At 35.1% G+C, this 22,700-nt stretch overlaps 1 protein-coding gene and 1 long non-coding RNA gene across 2 annotated transcripts in view; one reads left to right on the top strand and one right to left on the bottom strand.

The window, feature by feature from the left end:
• Positions 1–22,700, top strand: part of MMP16 (matrix metallopeptidase 16) — a 344,665-nt gene that overhangs the window by 286,734 nt on the left and 35,231 nt on the right. The window contains exon 7 of the mRNA XM_032609350.1: positions 3,332–3,470. Coding sequence (XP_032465241.1) covers positions 3,332–3,470 — 139 coding nt within the window. The remainder of the gene's footprint in view (positions 1–3,331; positions 3,471–22,700) is intronic.
• LOC116742128 lies at positions 1,953–12,539 on the bottom strand. The gene is made up of 3 exons (XR_004346375.1): positions 12,458–12,539; positions 3,398–3,530; positions 1,953–1,991 (listed from the first exon to the last, which is right to left on the bottom strand). It is a non-coding gene; the product is annotated as an uncharacterized LOC116742128 (long non-coding RNA).

The following is a 22,700-nucleotide window of genomic DNA, read 5'->3' as shown; positions in this document are numbered from 1 at the left end:
TCTAAAAAAAAAAATCACTTACTTTAACTTTGCCCTTTCCTCCCTAACTTTTGTTTTCTTTCAAGAAATACTTACTGAGCTTCTACTATGTGCAAGGCACTTTCCTGGAAATAGGAAGCTATAAGGAAACAAAAGACAGACCCGTTTGCCATCATTGAGCTGCTGTGCTAGTGGAGAGAGAATGAACAAAAAATAAGTAAAACATGTATTGTGTAAAACAATGGAAATGTAATCAATAATGAAAAAGCAGAGGAGGGGAGAGAGTAAAAGCAAGTATGAGTGGGTGGAGTGAAGGGCTTCAATTTTAGATAAGGTGGTCAGAGAAAGTTTCATTTGGAAGGATAATTTGCACTGAGACCTCAATATTATTTTAAATATCCTCTCTCTGCAAATTAGTCACAAGCACTTTTTCTGAAGTGGCCATCTATAGTGACTGTAGTATGTGTTTACGTCATCTGTGACAGAACACTCACTAAATTATTTGTACCATTGAATGCTGCTAAACAGAGGAGTTTTGAATAAATTGAATAAAATCACAACCCGAGCATCTACAATTTATATGACTCTCTGCCAAGGCTACTATCAATGAGAAATAATCATGAATTCATCTATGCTTCCGCGTTACCTTGAGAAGATTTGCAAATTAACTCTGCTTATCTTGAGGAAGTAATTTCATTTCTTACATCATTAGTGGCATTTTGGGATTGTACTTCTATCTTCTGACTGCAGCCTATTTGTCCCAAAGAGCCACTGGCCCTGTCTCAGTATGGGGGAGATTCTGGCAATGTGAAGTGTTTCTCTGAGAAAAATTGGAATATATTTCCAGGATTTTTCATCCAATTTCTTCCTATTCTTCATCTTAAAGAGCTTTTCATTTAATTGTTCCATAAATAATCATGGTCATTTATTTCTTTGTCAGAATCCAGTAGGTTTTTAACCATTTTTATTTATTTTAGGATATATATTACAATAATTTAGAAATATTTTATGTGGAGATTGGAATGACTTTAACACCCAGTTAAAAACCCCTGTTGCAGCTAGACCAAGATGCTGTTTTTGTTTTAAATTATCTGAATATCATCTGCTGACATTAAAGTTTGGATCTTAATGCCCATACATATTTTCTTAGATCAATCTTTTCATGAAATAACTTTGTAATTTAAAATCAGCTTAATGTATCTCCTGCACGTGGATCAAAACATTTATTAATTCAGGATACCTGGTACTATGGAAATTATCAGCATAAGGTTAATAACATAAGGAGATGTTGTGGGAAGGAGATGCATGTCTAGAGCCAAAATATGACTAAAATTTGAAGAAGAAATAAGGAACAAGACAAAATTGTAAACAGAACTATAAACAGGAAAACCAGGGTACCTAGTTTCAATATAATTTTAACAATAATCACCAAGAGTTTTAATGCTACCATGCGCCAGATCCTCAGAAAGTCCTTTACATTTAATATAGTAATCATACTATGAGTCAGTTACTGGTAATAACTCAGTAACTAGCACCTCAACAAAGGTGACACAGTTATCAAGGAACAGAACAAGAATAGAATGTGAGCTCAGTCATTAATTAAGCTACTTCCTCATTTTGTTGTTGTTGTTGTTGTTTTTTTATTCAGTAGTCAGGACTTCCTCTGACCACAGCCGGGAAATGTTCTCTCTGATTTTTTTTTAATTAATTAATTAATTTACTTATTTATTTTGGGCTGTGTTGGGTTTTCATTTCTGTGCGAGGGCTTTCTCTAGTTGTGGCAAGTGGGGGCCACTCTTCATCATAGTGCGCGGGCCTTTCATTATCGCGGCCTCTCTTGTTGCGGAGCACAGGCTCCAGATGCGCAGGCTCAGTAGTTGTGGCTCACGGGCTTGGTTGCTCTGTGGCATGTGGCATCCTCCCAGACCAGGGCTCGAACTCGTGTCCCCTGCATTGCCAAGCAGATTCTCAACCACTGCGCCACCAGGGAAGCCCCCTACTTCCTCCTTTATCTATAAATAGCAAAATAAGTAGAGAAGACAGCCCATTATAACTAGAGCAAAGTGCAATTATTCAAAGATTATTGACAATTTTAATATTTGGGATTGATTTAGATAGGAAGAAATCTCCTTTTTATCATATCACCTGAAATCCAAGAATCCTTAGTAGATTGTGTGTGTGTGCATGAATGAATATATGAATAACTGACAAATTCTGGGAAATCTACTCAGTCTAAACTATTCTTAGCCAAAAGCTTGGGAAAGCTCTATAATAAATCACTTGCTAATACCTAAGCTAGGGGAAGAGAGCAGAGAACAATTGAAATGGAAGTATTTTTGTGATATGCACTTATCTAAATAGTACAAATATATAACTTGCAAGTAAAACTCTGCTTGTAAATACTGAAATAAAATGTAATAGTAAATTTTAATTTACTGGAAAATAATTTTTTTAAATATACCTAGTTTTTCTAATATTAAAGCACTTTGGATAGTTTCTAAATTATTCCAAAATTTTCAATAAAAAACAATTTAATGTCATCAGATATACATTTTGGGGAAAGAGTTTTTGCCCTTAGTGAGAATTTATGGTGAAAACTATTGTGTGTAGTCTAATTATTAAGTCAACAGTATTTATAAATACCTGCTATGTAGCAAGTCATATATATTATTCACTAGAGATAAGAGTAAACACATTTAATATAAAACGGCCTGTGCTATGACTGAGTGAAGTACAGGTTATTATGAGAGCGAATAAGAGAGGCAATTGACCCAGATTGGAATCCACTCTGATGATCTTCCTTCAAGATTACTTTGTTCATTTAAGGTGACAATATAATTTATCATCAAAACCAGGACACATTTGAAGGTGAAAGAGGACTCTAGTTATAATTACATGGGAAAGTAGTTGTAACATGGGCATACCAGGAGGCATGGCCTCCCTATTTCATCCCAACACTTCAGGTGGAGATCTTGCATATGTCTATAAATGCAAAGGTGCATGTGTTCGTATGCTGCTCTTATATTTTGGAAAGCTCACTTAATCCACAAATCTGGCAGGGACTTGTCTGTGCTACCTCTGTTTTTCAATCTAGAAAGCCCTGGAGATAATGTAAACTGCCAAGATTAAGTATTTTTACATTATCTTTTTAACCACAATGTATGGATTAGACATTGGGTAGTTTACTACAGAACGTTTGTGATCATTCTGGGCAAGGTAGCTGTTTCTTTGACTGTTTTGATACAGGCCAGTGATAACAGCACTAGCTTAGCTGTGAAAGCATTAAACCATCACACAGGGAAATTCCCCAAGGCCTCACCTTTGTTGAAAGATACTTGTGTTTGGTTTGTAGGACCAGTGGTTTTGGCGAGTAAGAAACAACAGGGTGATGGATGGATACCCCATGCAAATTACTTACTTCTGGCGGGGCTTGCCTCCTAGTATCGATGCAGTTTATGAAAACAGTGATGGGAATTTTGTCTTCTTTAAAGGTAAGGAATGTTTCCCATGTCTTGCTCTGCTGTATCTTGGTCATTTTGCCCAGGGCTTTGCTGCAGATATAGAGATGAATAAGTAAAGCCTGTTGAGTGAGGTTAGGTAGTTAATTCATTTTATAAAATAAACCACATATGTTGGCTACAAATATAAATGAAGTAAAATCAAAGATAATTTTTAATTCTCTAAGTTATATTTTCTCATTTGGTATCCTCATTTGTAAGTCAAATTTAGGAGGCATTGTGATCGCTTAGAATTTTTAGATTTGACTTAAAAGCACCAGAAAAATAAATACACAAATAAGTGAATGAATGAATGAATTAAAAGTCATTTTTCTATTAACTAAGGGATTTGGGTTTTCTTTTTTTAAGAGCATTTGGAGTTGCTTGCTGTTTTTATGCAATGAAATCCATTTCACTTCTTATTTTCATATATAATCTCTTAAACTTTACTTGATTTAGTCAGTTTATGTTAAATAGTTTTCAATAAACTAAGAAATTGCTCATAAAGACAAGGAAAACTTATGAGTAGAAAAAATTCACCCAATCATTTTACCCAATCAAATTTATTATTTGTTATTTATCTGAGTGACAAAATTCAATTGCACAAATACTGATGTCTAACATGCAAAAGTGAAATTATCTGGTAAAGTGAACTTAAGTCAAGTGACTGGTACTCCATCTTCTAAACTTACTAATATTCAAAACAATAAATCTTAAGTCTATTAGGGAGGACAGGGAACACAGACTGACTGAGTTGTAGGACTGAGAGAATTGTGAAGAGAACATGATCTGAGGAAAACTAGAGTGAAGAATGAATATGATTGAATGGATTGACCAAGAGCCTACAGGTCTGAGAATAAGCTCAAATAAGGATTGAGATTGAGGGAAAAGAAAAGGGATCTTAACCAAAAAGAAAAAGGCAATTATTCTCAGGATCAAACTAGAAGAATTATAGCAGTGATGAGGGTAATGAAAACACAGGGTTTGAGAAACACTTGTGATATTTTAAGTGAAGTCCAAACAACACATGTAAAGTGAAAGTGTATACTCAGAATTTATCTTTACAAATTATAACTTGAGAAAGAGGGGTATAGTACATTAATTATAAGAACATGATGATCCTGCATTCATTCTGCCAATTTTGAGGACTTGCTAGCTGTAAGAACTGAACAGCTACTCAGTTCCCTTTGCCTCGGTTTCTCCACTTGGAAAATGGGATTAGTAGTGCTTGCCATTTTAGGATTAAAGACTAAATTAATGACTACATGTGAAGTGCTTGGTACATGCGAGCTGTCAATAAATGCCAACTATTACTGCTGCTGGTGTGATTACTATTAATATTCCTGCCCTCCTGCTATCTATAATAAGTGTATAAAGGAAGTAACCAAAAAAAAAAAGCAATTATTCTCAGGATCAAGCTAGAAGAATTCATAGTAGTGAGGAGAGTAATGAAAACACAGGGTTTGAGAGACTCGTGATATTTAAGTGAAGCCCAAACCATCCATGTACTGTATCATTGTGGAAATGTACATGTACTGTACCATTGTGGACAAAGAAAGGATACATCTAAAGGTTCTGAATCTTACGGGCATGATATTTGGAGAAAAATTACCCTCGCATACACTCTTCTTTGGTCCTGAGCTCGGTAGCAGCAGAAAAAAGTGAAGAATAAACCCTAGGCAGCCTATGGCTTGAGGGCTGTCCCATGGGGCCCTGTCTCATCACAGGATGAATAGTGCTCTCTGACAAAACTGCCTGAGGAGAAACTGCCACAGTCATAAATCAGTGTTCCTACAGTTCTTTATTGCCTCAGGGCCTTCTCACTTTTTTCATGTTGTCTCTCCTCACTCACTCGCTCTGGAATGGCTAGCTCCGTTTCATCTTTAAACAGCTGGCATAAAAGGGACCTCCACAGAGTGCCCTCCCTGCCCACTCCATTTAAAGCAGTATCTTCCAACTTGCACAGCTCTTGTAAAAAATTGAAATTATCTACAGCATTCAAATGTAAATTTCACGAGAGATGGAGCTTGTTTATATTTTCTTGCACACCACTATATTTTCAGTTCCCAGAACAGTGCTGGGTACATAATAGGTGCTTAACAAACATTTTAATGAAAACAATATTGTTAAATATTAATTTGACTCAATAAGGTATTTCTTATGTCATCACGCTAACAACAGGAACAACTCTGTCTCTTGTCACATATATATTAAACTTTAAGAAAGTTTAGCTTGTTAGTGGTGTCATCATTTTTTTTTTCTTTTTTTTTTTTTTGTGATACATGGGCCTCTCATTGTTGTGGCCTCTCCCATTGCGGAGCACAGGCTCTGGATGCGCAGGCTTAGCAGCCGTGGCTCATGGGCCCAACTGCTCCGCGGCATGTGGGATCTTCCCCAACTGGGGAACGAAACTGTGTCCCCTGCATCGGCAGGCGGACTCTCAACCACTGAGCCACCAGGGAAGCCCAGTGGTGTCTTCTTGATATATTATCTGTACCAGGAAATGTCTAATCTTAGAACTTTGTCACTCCAAGGACCCTGCTGTGATGTTTCCTTCCTCCAATTTACTCTCCACATTACCTTCAAATAAACCTTCTCCAAACCCAGCTATGAACATCAGCTCCCTTATTCCAAACACCATTGATTAGGCAGAGGGAGCCATAAGCTCTGGTTGTTTCCAATAAGACCACTCCCTTCCCTGGTATCTATCTCATTATTGGCAGGAGAGTTTAGAGTCCTAGAACCCTGAGATTTGGGTGACACACCACTCCCTTTCCTACCCTTCTCACAACAGTCACAATCAAAATGAGTGTCTCAGCTTGCCTCCATCTCTTTATGGCCTTTATCACCTCAAAGTCTAGATAATCAGATTAACTCTCACGCCAAGACCATCATCGCCATCTTGCTCTATGGACCTTGAGACCACCTCATCTCTAGCAGTCCAATTTCCGTCCCTGTTTAATTTTCTACATATCATCCAGCAAACTATGTTTCACTTATTTATTGCTCATCTGTATCCCTCTCAATAGAATATCAGTTCATAAGGTCAAGGTTTTCTCTAGTTTTTTTTTCTTTTAAATACTGTTGTACTGACAAAGGAGTAATCTCCAAAATATACAAGCAGTTCATGCAGCTCAATATCAAAAAAACAAACAACCCAATCCAAAAATGGGCAGAAGACCTAAATAGACATTTCTCCAAAGAAGATATACAGATTGCCAACAAACACATGAAAGGGTACTCAACATCATTAATCATTAGAGAAATGCAAATCAAAACTACGATGAGGTATCACCTCACACCGATCAGAATGGCCATCATCAGAAAACCTACAAAAAATAAATGTTGGAGAGGGTGTGGAGTAAAGGGAACCCTCTTGCCCTGTTGGTGGGAATGTAAATTGATACAGCCACTATGGAGAACAGTGTGGAGGTTCCTTAAAAAACTAAAAATAGAACCACCATATGACCCAGCAATGCCACTACTGGGCATATACCCTGAGAAAACCATAATTCATAAACAGTAATGTACCATAATATTCAAAGTAGCACTATTTACAGTAGCCAGGACAGGGAAGCAACCTAAGTGTCCATCAAGAGATGAAGGGGTAAAGAAGATGTGGCACATATATACAATGGAATATTAGTCAGCCATAAAAAGAAATGAAATTGAGTTATTTATAGTGAGGTGGATATACTTAGAGACTGTCATACAGAGTGAGGTAAGTCAGAAAGAGAAAAACAAATACCATATGCTAACACATATATATGGAATCTAAAAAAAAAAAAAAAATAATGGTTCAGAAGAACCTAGGGGTAGGACTGGAATAAAGATACAGGCATAGAGAATGGACTTGAGGACACAGGGAGGGGGAAGGGTAAGCTGGGACGAAGTTAGAGAATGACATGGACATATATACACTACCAAATGTAAAATAGATAGCTAGTGGGAAGCAGCCACATAGCACAGGGAGATCAGCTCAGTGCTTTGTGTCCAACTAGAGGGGTAGGATAGGGAGGGTGGGAGGGAGGCACAAGAGGGAGAAGATATGGGGATATATGTATATGCATAGCTGATTCACTTTGTTATACAGTAGAAATTAACACACCATTGTAAAGCAATTTTACTACAATAAAGATGCTAAAAAATAAACAAACAAGCAAACAAATAAATAAATAACGAGCAAAGGAGGTATACAATTATAGCATATAGAGAGCTTTAGAATAAACCTTATTCTGAGTACATATTAAGTGCCACTAAACATCTGTCAACTGACGGGCAGGGAAAGCAAGCCTCTTAAACCACAAAATAAACATTTTCTAAGTGAAAAATAAATAAATAAATAAATAAATAAATAAATACTGTTGTATCCCCAAGATCTTAAACCAGGAGTTGACAAACTTTTTCTGTAATGACCAAATAGGAAATATTTTAGCCTTTGAGGCCCATACCATCTCTATTACATATCTTTTTATTTTTTTTAACCTTCTAAAATGTAAAAACTCTTCTTAGATCATGGGCTGTACAAAAACAGTTCATTTGTCCGAGTTTGCTGAACTCTGTTTTAAACAATAACTGGAATGTAGTAAACACTAAACAAATAATTATTGAATGAATGAAGAATAAAATTCAAGTCCCAATCTGTGTTTATATTCACAGCTCTATACACATTGGTCTCAGCCTATACCAGCCATCCTGGATAACTGTTACTAATGTGTTTAAGCATTATTCTTCTCCAAGTTGTTCTTTTCTTTGGCCCTCTTTCCCTTTTTTTTCTTTCTCCTTTATGTTTTTCTCTTCTAATCTGTACTATACAGCAGTACTTGTACTTAAGTAGCTTAGCCTTTTATTCCTTCTGCTTACCTGATGCCCATGTTGGTACACAAAGTTATTTAATCATATATTTCCTAAATGTACTTAGTATTAGCCTTGCTTTCATCTTACATAAGAATTTGAAGGTGTGGATTTGAATATAACCATAAACTAATATTATAATTTTAGTTATAAAATATAAATACTGTTTTAGTAATATAAATAAAGCATGTTATATTCAAGTGAACTTTAATAAATATCTTAAGAATAGGAAGCTGCTAGATACAATTAAAACTTCATATTTTGGTATAATGTGTGTAATTTTTGAACTTTGGGCAAAATTGTATGTGTTTGTATGTCATATGCAGTGGGAGTTGCCAGTACACAATTATAAAAACATATATTGCTTGCCTTCTATAGATGTGCTCAGTTTTATATTCTTAATAGAATTTTATTGAGTTTTGTTATGTAAAAGTGTAGTATAAGGGTGGTCTCTGCTTCCAGCCAAGATGTAATAATAGGGATCAGATTTATCCTTCCACCTAAAATCAACAAAAATTGGACAAAGTATATAAAGTGATGATTTTCACGACATTGAACATCAAGAAATAAAGGCAGTGAATCTTGAGAGTTAAAAACAAAGAGAAATAAGCCCAGAAACCATCCCACTTTCCTGTCTTGAAAGAATTTCCAGGCTGTGGCCCAACATACAGAAATCCAAGCAGAGCTCAGAAGATTCTCTCAGTTGAGGAGATAGAGCTGAGAGTCAAGTGAGAATAAGGTGGCTATAGTTCACAAGACAAAGTAATGCAGAGGAAAGAGCTGCACAGAGTGAAGACCCAGAGATTATCAAAGAAAACTCCTAAGGGATGGGAGAGAGAATTGGTCAGCATATGTGTGTAAGGATGCAACTGAAGTCTGGAGAAAGAATCTTGTGATAGATATAAAAGAAGCAATGCCTGACCCTCACATAGGGCTAACAGTATTTGTTCCTACCAGTCACGTGTTGTCCATGGGCACTGGATAGAGTACTGAGAAGAGTCTTGCCTCAGTAGTGGGGAATAATTATCCCAGAAGGAGCACTATTTCAGTCCTACCTAACAAATCTTAAAACACCTGAAGTAATCAAATTGTTTCTAAGTAACAGTCCTAGAACAAAGCTCAAGAATAATTATAGGGATATAAAAATATTCACCCAACCAGGCAAAATTCACAATGTCTGACTTTTCCCATAAGATCAGGAACAAGACAGGGGTTTCCATGCTTATCAATTCAATTCAACATTTTACTGGAGGTTTTACCTAGTGTAATAAACATAAAGTAAAACTGTCAAAATGTTCACAGACAACATGACTGTCTATGTAGAAAATTGGATGCCATCAACCAATTATCTATAATTGATCAGTGAGTTTAGCAAAATTTCAAGATATAAGACCATAATACAAAATTTAATTGTATTTCTATATGTTTTCAAGACTGTGAAGGGTCTAAGACTTTACCCTATTTGTAAGCTAGCAAGTTAGCCTGCCATACTTACATGAATGTTGGCAGAAGACATGAGATTCCTGACTCAGAGAAAAAGAAAGACTCAAAAGCAGTAGCCATTTGTATGAGTTCCCTGAGCCCCAGTTCTCAAAGGGTGACATGAACTGGGCCTGTTAACAGCTATACTTGTAATCAGTTACGTGCAGGAGAGGAGCCACAAGCTTAGAGAACCTACATTTTTTTTTTAACATCTTTATTGGAGTATAACTGCTTTACAATGTTGTGTTAGTTTCTGATGAATAACAAAGTGAATCAGCTATATGTATACATATATCCCCATATCCCCTCCCTCTTGTGTCTCCCTCCCACCCTCCCTATCCCACCCCTCTAGGTAGTCACAAAGTACTGAGCTGATCTCCCTGTGCTATGTGGCTGCTTCCCACTAGCTATCTATTTTACATTTGGTAGAGTATATATGTCAATGTCACTCTCTCACTTCCTCAATAAGCAGTAAGCTGCTTAACCTTTCCCCAGAGGGTGCCTTTTATTTATTTAATTGAAGAGTAAACAAACCCTCCCTTTATTGTGGAGGGAGATGCTTTCTCTATAACCCAAGATTGTTGATATACAAACATCTTTGGAAATAAAGTCCAAAAGAAAGGCATTATCAGTGCCTCTGCTCATGAGACATACTGAGAAGCAAGTGACGTAGGGATAATTTTCTCCCGTCACATACTAGCAAAGAATAATCAATAATTGAAATAAAAATAAATAAATAAAATGACATCAAAAATATCAAATATTTAGGGATCAATCCAAATAAAATGTGTATGACCTAGACACTGAAAACTACAAAAATTTGCTAAATGAAAGTGAAGAAGACAAATGGACAAATATGCCTTATTCATGGCTTCAAGAACTTGATATTATTACAATGTCAATTCCTGCTAAATTTATCTATAGATTCAGTACAATCCCAATAAAAATCTCAGCAGGCTTTTTGGTAGTTACTGTTAAGCTGATTCTAAAATTCATATGCAAATTCAAAAGACCTAGTATAGACAAAACCTGTTTGAAAATACTACTTGATTTCAAGTCTTATTTATTTATTTCTTTTTGGCCTTGCCATGCAGCTTGTGGGATCTTAGTTCCCCCACCAGGGATCAAACCTGGACCCCCTGCAGTGGGAGCTTGAATTCCTAACCACTGGACCACCAGGGAATTACCTCAGTTCTTATTTTAAAGCTACATTAATCAAGACAGTCTGTCATTGGTGTAAAGATAGAAAAACTAGATCAGTGAAACAAAATAGAGAGTCCAGAAATAGACTAAAAATATATATGAACAAGTAATTTCTGACAATAATACAGAGAAAATTTAGTGGAGAAAAGATAATTTTTCAACAAATGGTACTGAGAACATAGGATGCTCATATGCAAAAAAATAAATTCTAATCCACACCTTGTACCATATATAAAAATGAATTCTAAGTGGTCCAAACCTAAATGTAAGACATATAACTGTAAAACAACAGAAAAAATTAGGATAAAAATATATGTGACTATGGCTTAAACCAAAATTTCTTATATTTAATGCCAAAATCACAATTCATAAAAGAAAATGGTAAATTGGACATCAAAATTTTTTAAATTTACTCTTCAAAGACACTAAGAGAATAAAAAGACATGCCATTAACTAAGAGAAAATATTTGCAAACACATATATGAAAAAGGATTTGTATCCAGAATATGTAAAGAATTCTCAAAACTCAATAAAAAGAAAGCAAGCAGCTCAAAAATAAGCAAAGGGTTTGAACTGAAACTTCAACAAGGATAATGTACGGATGCCATGTAAGCACATGAAAAGATACTAAGCAATATTAGTATTAGGGAAATGTAAATTAAAACCACTATAAGATGCATATTTGTTAGAGTGGCTAAATTTAAAAAGACAGACCATGCCAAAGCAACCATGCCCAGCTGACAATTTCTTTAAAAGTTAAACATACAGACACCATTGCACTCAGACATTTTCCCAAGATAAATGAAAACATTTGTGCAAAGACATCTACACAAATATTCAAAGGAGACATATTTGTGTTAAACAAAAACTGAAAACTATTCATATATCCTCAATAGGTGAATAGATAAACAAACTATGGAATATTCATATAATGGAATACTACTCAGCAATAAAAAAGGATGAACTACTGATTTGTACTATAAATGAATGAAGCTCAAATAATTATGCTTAGTTAAAAACTTCAGACAAAAAAGGAGTACATGCTGTACTGTTATATTAATATAAAATTCTAGAAAGTGCAAACTAATCTATAGTGATACGAAGTACCTCAGTGGTTGCCTAAGGACAAGTGAGATATATTGGGCAGTATGGAATACAGAGAGGCATAAGAAAACATTTCAGGATGATGAACATGTTCGTTATCTTGATTATATAGATCTGCTGGATATGCTGACAGATATATACATATGTTGAAACAAATTACATATTTTAAACATGTGCTGTTTATTGCTTGTCACATTAGTTTATGTTGGAATAGTTTAAGTATTTCATAAATTTAAATATATTGGTGACCATGGGTAGTAAAATTTTATTCCTTCATTGTTCCACAGCATATTAATTATGAGCATCCAAATTAATACTGTTCTGGTTTAGTCACTTACTTAAGCCCAGTGATAATCAAGCAGGGTGTCCCCATATAGCAGAGATGCCTCATTCTCCAGCAACCTCTCTTCTTGGTTAAAGTTCTTGTGCTATTGAGAACAGTAACATGAGAAATTAACTAAATATTAATATAGAATTAATCCATTTACTGCAGATATCATATTTAAAATTATATAATCTCAATTTAATTTAGATGTTACAACTTACAATGATTATATTTTCAAATAAGTGTTCGTATTGGAAATGACTATATAACATATTTTGATGTCTACATTTTGAATAATTCCATATTTTTTATTACTTATCTATGTTCTATTTCTTGCTCTCTATTCCATTTTCCCTAGTCTTATTTTTGTTTATATTTTACCATTTTATCACATTTTTGCATAATGAAACAAGGTATAAGTAAGTAGTTAAATATCTTAAGAAATTTTCTTTTTAACCTCACATCTATAGTTGTTTTTGTTTTTTCCTTAAGAAGGCAGTTCTTAATATCTCCCTTCACTGGTCAAGATGCTACTCAGTATAGATGTGTATAATTGAGTGTAAGGCTGGTTGTATAAACTGCGGGCCTTTCCACTCCATGCTAGCCAGTCTCATTGTTTGGTATACGTGACACAGGATATACCTGTCATTGTTTAGAATAATGATGTCTAAACAGACCCTCTCATTCCTCTACTTGATATTTATCAGTGAACTGAGTCAGTCTCTTCTATTTATGTTCAAAAGTTGGTTTATTTAGTGAGAAAGCCCCAGAAATAGAAAATGTATTGCCCTTCTGGGAAGTAATATACTTTTCTCCAGCAACTTAATGTACTACACACTTTGTGCTAGTCAGCTGTCTGAATATCACCCAGGCAAATCCTGTGTAATAGAGTCATATTTTAAAAGCACAATCAAGCCAGATGTTTATATCCTCGATTACTAGTCATGTTCAGGCTGAATGGTTATGAGTTAATAATATCAAAAATCTATGTTAGAAATTGAGCTGGTGTAAAGTCCTTCAAGAGTTGGACGTAAATTTAAAAAACACTTTCAGTGTTGTCCAAATCAGTAGTAGTCAAAATTAAGTAGTTAAAAAATTGTCTCAAAAGTTATCTCATATTGTTGCTATCACTCAATAACTTTTAAGCAGGACTTAACCTATTTGACATTTTTGTTTCAAGAGGCAAAAATCTCTTATAGAATAAGAACCAAAATATCTGAGGCAGAAAAGAGGAGGGTAATAAAATTTGGGAATAAGAAAGGAATACAAAAGATACATATCAAAAGAGAAGAGTTGTCTAAAATATGTGATACCACAAGATGACAAAAAAAGAAAACTTTTGCTTAAGAAATGGTTTATGTGACTTGCATTACTACTTTATTTCAAATGCTCATAAACTGCAATTTATTTATGCTGCTTACAAATTATCACTTTTGAAAGACTTAGGAAATGCTAATGAAGTTCATTTAAGGTAGAAATACATTGCTTCTTACATAGTAAAATGGATAATCTAAAAGATCTTTTAATATAAATAGATGAATATAGGATTACTTATTTCTGTATAGGAAATAATGGAAAATTGATGCCTAAAAAGTTACATTAAATTAAGAAATTTACATTTAGTGGCCTTGGTGTACACAATAATAGATTTATAACATGTAAACTGTGCTATTTTTTTGAATTAAAAATATTCAGAAAATTTTAATATTAATATTTTATATGACATGAAGTGACCATCTAAACCAAGGGGCCAAACATTTAATATTTGAAAATTTCCCTTGGTATTTTACCTCTATGTATTTATAATTATTTAGAAAATCTATTGTATGATTTTCTTATGGCAGTTTTTATTTATACTTCAAACTGCAATATTTTTTCATCAATAGTGCTTCTATGTCGAAATGTTCCTCATTTTCAAAAACTTTTGCCACATACTTTTATTTCCTGTGTTTGAGTTTGAGTTCCCTGGAAAGCAAACACTATGATAAAGTTACAGGGTGGGAAGTAAACCTGTGAAAGATAAAGAGGGAGGAAGCAGGACTGGCACAGTGTCTTGGCAAACCCAACAAGGAACTCCAGGGCAAAGATTGCCCACTAGAGAAGTCCCAGGTAGGGCAGAAATAGCCAGAATCTAGTACCTGCTGTGCTCAGTCAGGAAGCTGGAAGCTGCCTGGAAGCTGCCCAAACACAGCATGGACCGACAAAAGGCACTCAGCTGACTGCTTGGCCTAACTATCAGATCCAAAGGCATTCAGCTGAATGGCCAGTTCTTTATTCAAGGGAGATCTAAGCCACTCACCTCAGTGTCTGCCACATTTGGATAAGTATTCAAATACTTCTCTGGATAAATTCTCTGCTTACTTGATAATAAATGCTAGTAATGAAAAGTGGCATGACCTCCAAAATTGGGTATGTATTCAAATTTCTTGAGTAACCTACCTATAAACAATATAGAAATTAAAAGGTAATCCATAATTTCTCTTTCAGATATTTCATCATTAGTGTATAGGAATGCAGGAGATTCTGTTCTTTAATTTTGTATCCTGCTGCTTTACAAAATTCATTGATTAGCTCTAGTAGTTTCCTGGTAATATCTTTAGGATTCTCTATGTATGGTATTATGTCATCTGCAAACAGTGACAGTTTTACTTCTTTTCCAATTTGGATTCCTTTTATCTCTTTTTCTTCTCTGATTTGATTGCTGTGGCTAAAACTTCCAAAACTATGTTGAATAATACTAATGAGAGTGGGCAACCTTGTCTTGTTCCTGATCTTAGTGGAAATGTTTTAAGTTTTTCACCGTTGACAATGATGTTGGCTGTGGGTTTGTCATATATGGCCTTTAAGGAAACACTCCCATTTACCATTGCAACAAAAAGAATAAAATACCTAGGAATAAACCTACTTAAGGAGACAGAAGACTTGTATGCAGAAAACTATAAGACACTGATGAAAGAAATTAAAGATGATATAAACAGTTGGAGAAATATACTATGTCCTTGGATTAGAAGAATCAATATTGAGAAAATGACTATACTACCCAAAGCAATCTACAGGTTCAATGCAATCCATATCAAACTACCAATGACATTTTTCACAGAACTAGAACAAAAAACTTCACAATTTGTATGGAAACACAAAAGACCCCGAAGAGCCACAGCAATCTTGAGAGAAAAAAACAAAAAAACAAGAGAGCTGGAGGAATCAGGCTCCCTGACTTCAGACTCTACTACAAAGTTACAGTAATCAAGACAGTATGGTACTGGCACAAAAACAGAAACATAGGTCAATAGAACAGGATAGAAAGCCCAGAAATAAACCCATGCACATATAATCACCTTATCTTTGATAAAGGGGGCAAGAATATACAATGGAGAAAAGACAGCCTCTTCTATAAGTGGTGCTGGGAAAACTGTACAACTATATGTAAAAGAATGAAATTAGAACATTCCCTAACACCATTCACAAAAATAAACTCAAAATGGATTAAAGACATAAATGTAAGTCCAGACACTGTAAAACTCTTACAGAGAAACAAAGGCAGAACACTCTATGACATAAATCACAGCAAGATCCTTTTTGACCCACCTCCTAGGGAAATGGGAATCAAAACAAAAATAAACAAATGGGACCTAATGAAACTTAAAAGTTTTGCACAGTAAAGGAAACCATAACCAAGATGAAAAAGACAATCCTCAGAATGGGAGAAAATATTTGCGAATGAAGCAACTGACAAAGATTACTCTCCAAAATATACAAGCAGCACATGTAGCTCAATATCAAAAACACAAACAACCCAATCCAAAAATGGGCAGAAGACCAAAATAGACATTTCTCCAAAGAAGATATAGAGATGGTCAAGAGGCACATGAAAAGATGCTCAACATCACTAATCATAATCATTAGAGAATTGCAAATCAACACTACAATGTGGTATCACCTCACACAAGTCAGAATGGCATCATCAAAAAATCTACAACCAATAAATGCTGGAGAGGGTGTGGAGAAAAGGCAACCCTCCTACACTGTTGGTGGGAATGTAAATTGATACAGCCACTATGGAGAACAGTATGGAGGTTCCTTAAAAAACTAAAAATAGAACTACCATATGACCCAGCAATCCCACTACTGGACATATACCCTGAGAAAACCATAATTCAAAAAGAGTCATGTACCACAATGTTCCTTGCAGCTCTATTTACAATAGCCAGGACATGGAAGCAACCTAAGTGTCCATCAAGTGATGAATGGATAAAGAAGACGTGGCACATATATACAATGGAATATTACTTAGCCATAAAAAGAAATGAAATTGAGTTATTTATAGTAAGATGGATGGACCTAGAGACTGTCCTACAGAGTGAAGTACATCAGAAAGAGAAAAACAAATACCATATGCTAACACATATATATGGAATCTAATAAAAAACAATGGTTCAGAAGAACCTAGGGGACAGGAATAAAGACACAGATGTAGAGAATGGTCTTAAGGACACAGGGAGGGGGAAGGGTAACCTGGGATGAAGTGAGAGAGTGGCATTGACACCTATACACTACCAAATGTAAAATAGATAGCTAGTGGGAAGCTCGGTGCTTTGTGACCACCTAGAGGGGTGGGATTGGGAGGGTGGGAGAGAGACGGTAGAGGGAAAGCATATGGGGATATAAGTATACAGATAGCTGATTCACTTTGTTATATAGCAGAAACTAACACAACAATGTAAAGCAATTATACTCCAGTAAAGTTGTTAAAATTATTTTTTAATTTAAAAAAATTGAAAAAAATAATAAGAATGAAAATAAAATGTAACCAAATAATGGGCATTGACGTCAGTCAATTAATTATTGACATTATTAATTATTGACATTATTTATTTGTGTAGGTAGAAGGCAAATTTGTTCAGCCGAATATTGTGTTATATAAGAAGTACCATTTATTGGGTACTATGAGCCAAATACAGTTTGGGTATATTATACATTTGATCTATCATTATTTCCAGAACTTTTTATGAGAGGTGCTAGTATTTTATGTACAAATTAGGAAAGGAAGCCTCAAATTTAGTGACTTGCCCAATATCTCACAGCTAATAATTGGTATAGCATTCATCCCCTAGTTCTGATTTCAAAGCTGTTGAATGTTCCACTAAACCACAGAGACTAATAAAGAATATATTATTTATGATAATTTTTTAAAAATGTATAGTGTTCTCAAAGAATGTATCAGTGTTGAACAGTAATCAGCCAAGTAAAATTTAGTGGATAATCCACGTACAGGCTCATTTTATATGAATAAAAGCCAGCCAATGTGAAATTATGTTCTAATTTTTTATGTAAAAGGTCGCATAGTAAATACTTTTGACTTTGCGGATCATAAGGTCTCTATCATAATTACTAAATGCTGTTGTTACATGATGAAAGCAAATTAAACAATATGTGAATGAATTGGTGTGTCTATGTTCAGATAAAATTTTATTTACAAAAACAGGCAGCAGCTGGTGGCCCTAGTTTACTGACCACTCTTGTAATAGAAGATACAAAATATAAATGTATAAGTAGAGTTTTGTAGACTCTGAGGAGACAAAAATACAGTTGATTGTTTTAAAAACTTGGTAATTTAAAAAAGGTATCTAATTCATGGGGATACAATGAGCAAGGCATGAGCATAATACAGTGGATTAATTAGTAAACACTTCCAAAAATAAATGTGGAATTGATAAAGTTGATAAAGGGGAAAGGAAGCAGGAAATTATCAGCAATTCTGAGAGCCAGACAGAGTGTATGCATGTTCTGTTTTGAAAGTCAATTTGGAATTAAGTTAAGCACTGAATTAAGAGACCTGGACTGTAGTACAAATCTATTAGCAATTGGTTGTGTGATTTCAAGCACATAACTTTTTTGACTTGTAAAATAAATGTGTTAAGCTAGGCTGAATTCTCAACGTTTTTTTCTGATCCAGTACATGTGAACAATACAGTGCACTCCTCTCAGTAACAGTGGCTCAGTTCAAGGGTGTTACGAGCATAAGTAATAGTCTCAGCCTCCAGAGTAGGCACTGTCCTCTTGATAAAAATTCTTAAAAGTAATTAGACACTATACTTTTCCTTGTAGGAATAAGCATGTAATTTAAAAATTCCTTTTGGTATTGTTTGCTTAGTGTCTCTTTCTTGTGCTGGTCTCTCAGCTCCACAGAAGCAAGACCCTAGTGTGTTTCCTTCGTTGTTGTATCTACAGCTCCTAGTTCAGTGACTGGCTATAATAGGCTCTTAACAAGTATACATTGGATGGCTAGCTGTCTGGCTGGCTGTCTGGCTGTCTGGTTGTCTGGCTGGATGCATTGCTTGGTGAATCTCATTGAAAAATTATTGGAATAGATGATCTATAAAGTCCCTTCAAACCCCAAACATTCATTGAAGTTATTTGTTTTATTTGTAAAGCTTCTCTGTCTTTAACTCAGACTTGTTGATATTCTTCTCTGCATTCTGCCAAGTACAAAGTCAGTAAGGACCAGTTTTTTCCACTTATTCTAGAAATCAACCTCATATGAAATCCAGTAAATGCCTTCTTTCTGCCAAAGAGGCAATAGTTTCCTAGAGAACCAGACCATCTGATGGTAAGGTAGTTTAAAAATCCACTTCTCCTATTAAAAAAAAAAAAAAAAGTTGAATATGAGTTTTACATATTTACTCAAAATCTAAAAAATAGGAACAAAGTCACTTCAATTTTGTCATGTGAAAATCTTACCTCATCAAGATACAAAAGGAATTGTATAATTGTATTTCCTTAATAAGCACTTGGAGAATTAACTGTATGGCTCACAATCATTGTTGCATTATTTTCTTGAATTCTAATGCCACAAATACTCAGCAGGCAAGATGTTGTTCATTTTACATTGTTTTGTATGTAACTGCTGGAATCTCATCATGCAACCTTACAGCAAATGTTTACTGATGTGTTTTCTTGTTTGTTTTGTGTTTTAAAGAGAAATGGATACATTTAAAAAATCCCCTAGTGTTTGTTCCTAAAAGAAAAAAAAAATTAAAGCTAATTGAGACCTTTTTAGACAAAGGTCTTGATCACTAAAAGTGAAGGGCAAATAGTTTCTCTTTTATTGATGGAAAACTTTTGACCAACAGTATTGGAGAGTATTTCCAAAACACATTACAATTCCCTCTCCTCAGAATAATACTTTTATATAATAACAAGGCTTTCCTGGAAGAACTGTAAGTCTTCGTCTTTCTTCACACATTGTCCTCTCCTGAGACACACATAAAAAACTGTGTTTCTGTGAATATTTTCTCATGTTGTATGCACCAGGACACCCTGGGTACCCTTGAGCCTAGCAACATCACTAGAAGGCCTAGAAAGAGTGTGAAGAAATTTTCATGGAAAGGATTGAGTTTAGGAACTGCAAATGGAAGTGCTCTAAAGCATACTAGAGTGCTTCTGCTTGAAAGAAAAGACAACCAACTGAGTTGAGCTGGTAAAAATTTTACTCTTATGTAGCCAGCATGGGAGGCATTGAAACTATATACTGTTTCGTAATTAAAGCTGAGATGAAAGGAATGGATGTAATAAGTCACTGAGGTACAGGCTAACAGAACAGGACTTTCTTTCTCTTTCTTCTATTGTTGTAAGGCTTTCTATTTTAAATGTCACAGAGATATGACTAAAATATAGAGCAAGCTGGAAAACAGCTCTGTGGATTTTCCATCACACTAACTCTGGCAAGGAAGTGACCTGGGCCTTTTGGGTGTAGTTTTTTTCTTTATAAAGTATTTAGATTAAACAATGGCTCAGGAGAGGTGTATCTTTTTATGATAATATTTCCCAACATACAATTAAATATAATCACACAGTACTGGGTCATGCTTTTAAATTTTCTTGGACTTGCTGATAGTTATAAAATTAATTTTCCTTCTATCAGCAAGACACAAGACTGAAGTCCATGATGTTGTTTATGTAATCTTTATTGTCCCTTTATGTGAAAGTTTTGGATTTTGTATTCAATTATTTGTGTAATATTAAACATGGTTCTTTGAATCACTAACCATTTATAAAGCACCTGTTACTTTCCAGGCATTATATACAAGGTGCTACAGAAAAATGGAATCGGATATGTTTGTTCTCAAGTTGTACACAGTCTATAATGGGTGGTGGGCTTGTGATTCATTAAAGTGCAGAGTACAAAGTAAAATGATAAAAGTGAAGACTGAGCACTCTGGCAAAGTAAGAGGCCCACTTTGCTCAGCTAGGAACTGCTTTCCAAAGACATGATGTCAAGCTAAGTCTTGAAAGAGCCATACCAGTTTTCCAGAAAGGTAACTAAGCAGAATGTAATGTAATGTGTAATAAGAGACCCATATTAAGAAGAATCTTGAAATGACTTATAGTTGGGTTTGAGTTTTATTGCAAATGCAATGGGAAACCACTTTAAAATGTGAACAAAAGAGATAAAATCAGGCATACATTCTAGGGAGATATCTTTAATGACCTTATAGAAGATAGATAAAAGACAAGCAGACTGGAGGCAGGGAAACAAGGAAGGAGGCTTCTGGACTAATACCAGCTATAAAGTAAAAGGGCTGCTCTTAAGTCACAAGCCTGGAAGGCATATGATACAGTGGCTAACAGCCAGGACTTCGGCCAACAGACTTGGTCTTATACACCTAATATCTGTGTTATGTTTGGATGGTCAAAAAGTTATATTGAACAGTCTCATTCAGTAAAAAGAAAAATAAACCCAACCAGGTTAACTGAGCTTAGGAGTGGATGTGACAGGAAGTCACATAGCTCAGAAACTGGCTATGCATGCCATCTCTCTAATAGGCCTCCTTGTTTCTCTTCTATTTGTTCTTTGCATTTACCCCATTATTTTTTCTCTTTCAATCTACCTCTCTGATTACTCGATTTCTTCTTCCTCATAATGTATGCTTGCCTAGGGAATCATGGCTTCATAGGCCTCCTAATGCATAATGACTATTCAGTTGCCCCTGCTGGGTGGGAAAGTCTCTCAATATTCCCTGAGTCATATTAACAAGAAAGAGACATGAATGGCTCTGCTCATCTCTTCTGATCTGCCTAACCCATATCTCCATAACTCTGCAGACTTTTAACTGTCTCTAGGTTTGGAGTGGTAATATATAGGGAGGCTATGGAGAACAATGAGACCTACCTTGTGGACAAGACACTTGACTTTAAAAGGGATGATGGAAAAGCATACCTAGTACCTGGGTCAAGAAGAATGATCTGCAGGGACAGATTCAAGGAAGAGTTACAAAATAAAACCAGCTGGATGTAATGATACAATAGATATGAAAAACTATGAACAGGGAAGTTTCAGATGTGAGCCACTGAGTAACTAGCATGCCAAACAGGGAAAAACAAGAAGAAAGGTCTTTTGATGAGTTCAAATTTGAGCAAGTGGGTCAATTTTGTAGAAAATCCCTGTAGGTAACTGTATATATTTTTGGCTTTCAAGATATATTTGGACTATAGACAGCCATTTACGACCACTCTCTTTTTTGGATTCTTGGGTTTTTTTACCTTAGTCTTCCTTCCTTGTCTCTTCTAACTCCTTCCTATTTGCCTACTCTTCCCTCATCCCTTATGTGATCTTTTTTGGGGTCACATGTTTCTAGAAACCCAGTCCTGGTTTCTCTTCATGCTCTATATATTTCCCTGTATTACCTCATGAAATCATAAATTAGTAAATGCCATATTTATGCTTGTGACTTAAAATCTATTATCTTCAAACACACATCCAATTGTCTATTTGACTTCTTGATTTAGATATCTAAATGACCTCTCAAACTTTTGAATTGAACCCCCAACAGCATATCCACCCCAGTCATCTTTGTCTATTTATGTAACGATATTATTCTCTTATTTACAAAAGTCAGAACTTCAGGATTTTCCATGATACAATCTTTTCCTCATTCCCCACAGCCAACCCATCGGCAATGCCTATAAATATCAACTCCAAAATATGTCATGATTCCTTTCCAACTCTATTGCTGCCATCTTATTCACGACTACTTATAAATAAGTAAGTAAATAAATAAATAAACCTTTTAAACTGAATTATTCAGTGGCTTCTTATTTCACTTACAATAAAGTTTAAATTTTGACAAGGCCATGGAAATAGAGGTCCTCACCTCTATCCTTACTATATACTCCTACAATGTTTTGTTCTAGCTATATAACAAGATTTTTCCCATTGGGACATTAGTTCTTGGTTTCCTCCCCCTAAAACCATC

Source organism: Phocoena sinus, chromosome 17 (assembly GCF_008692025.1).
Source record: "Phocoena sinus isolate mPhoSin1 chromosome 17, mPhoSin1.pri, whole genome shotgun sequence".
Taxonomy (NCBI): domain Eukaryota; kingdom Metazoa; phylum Chordata; class Mammalia; order Artiodactyla; family Phocoenidae; genus Phocoena; species Phocoena sinus.
This window is presented reverse-complemented; position numbering and strand designations above follow the sequence as displayed.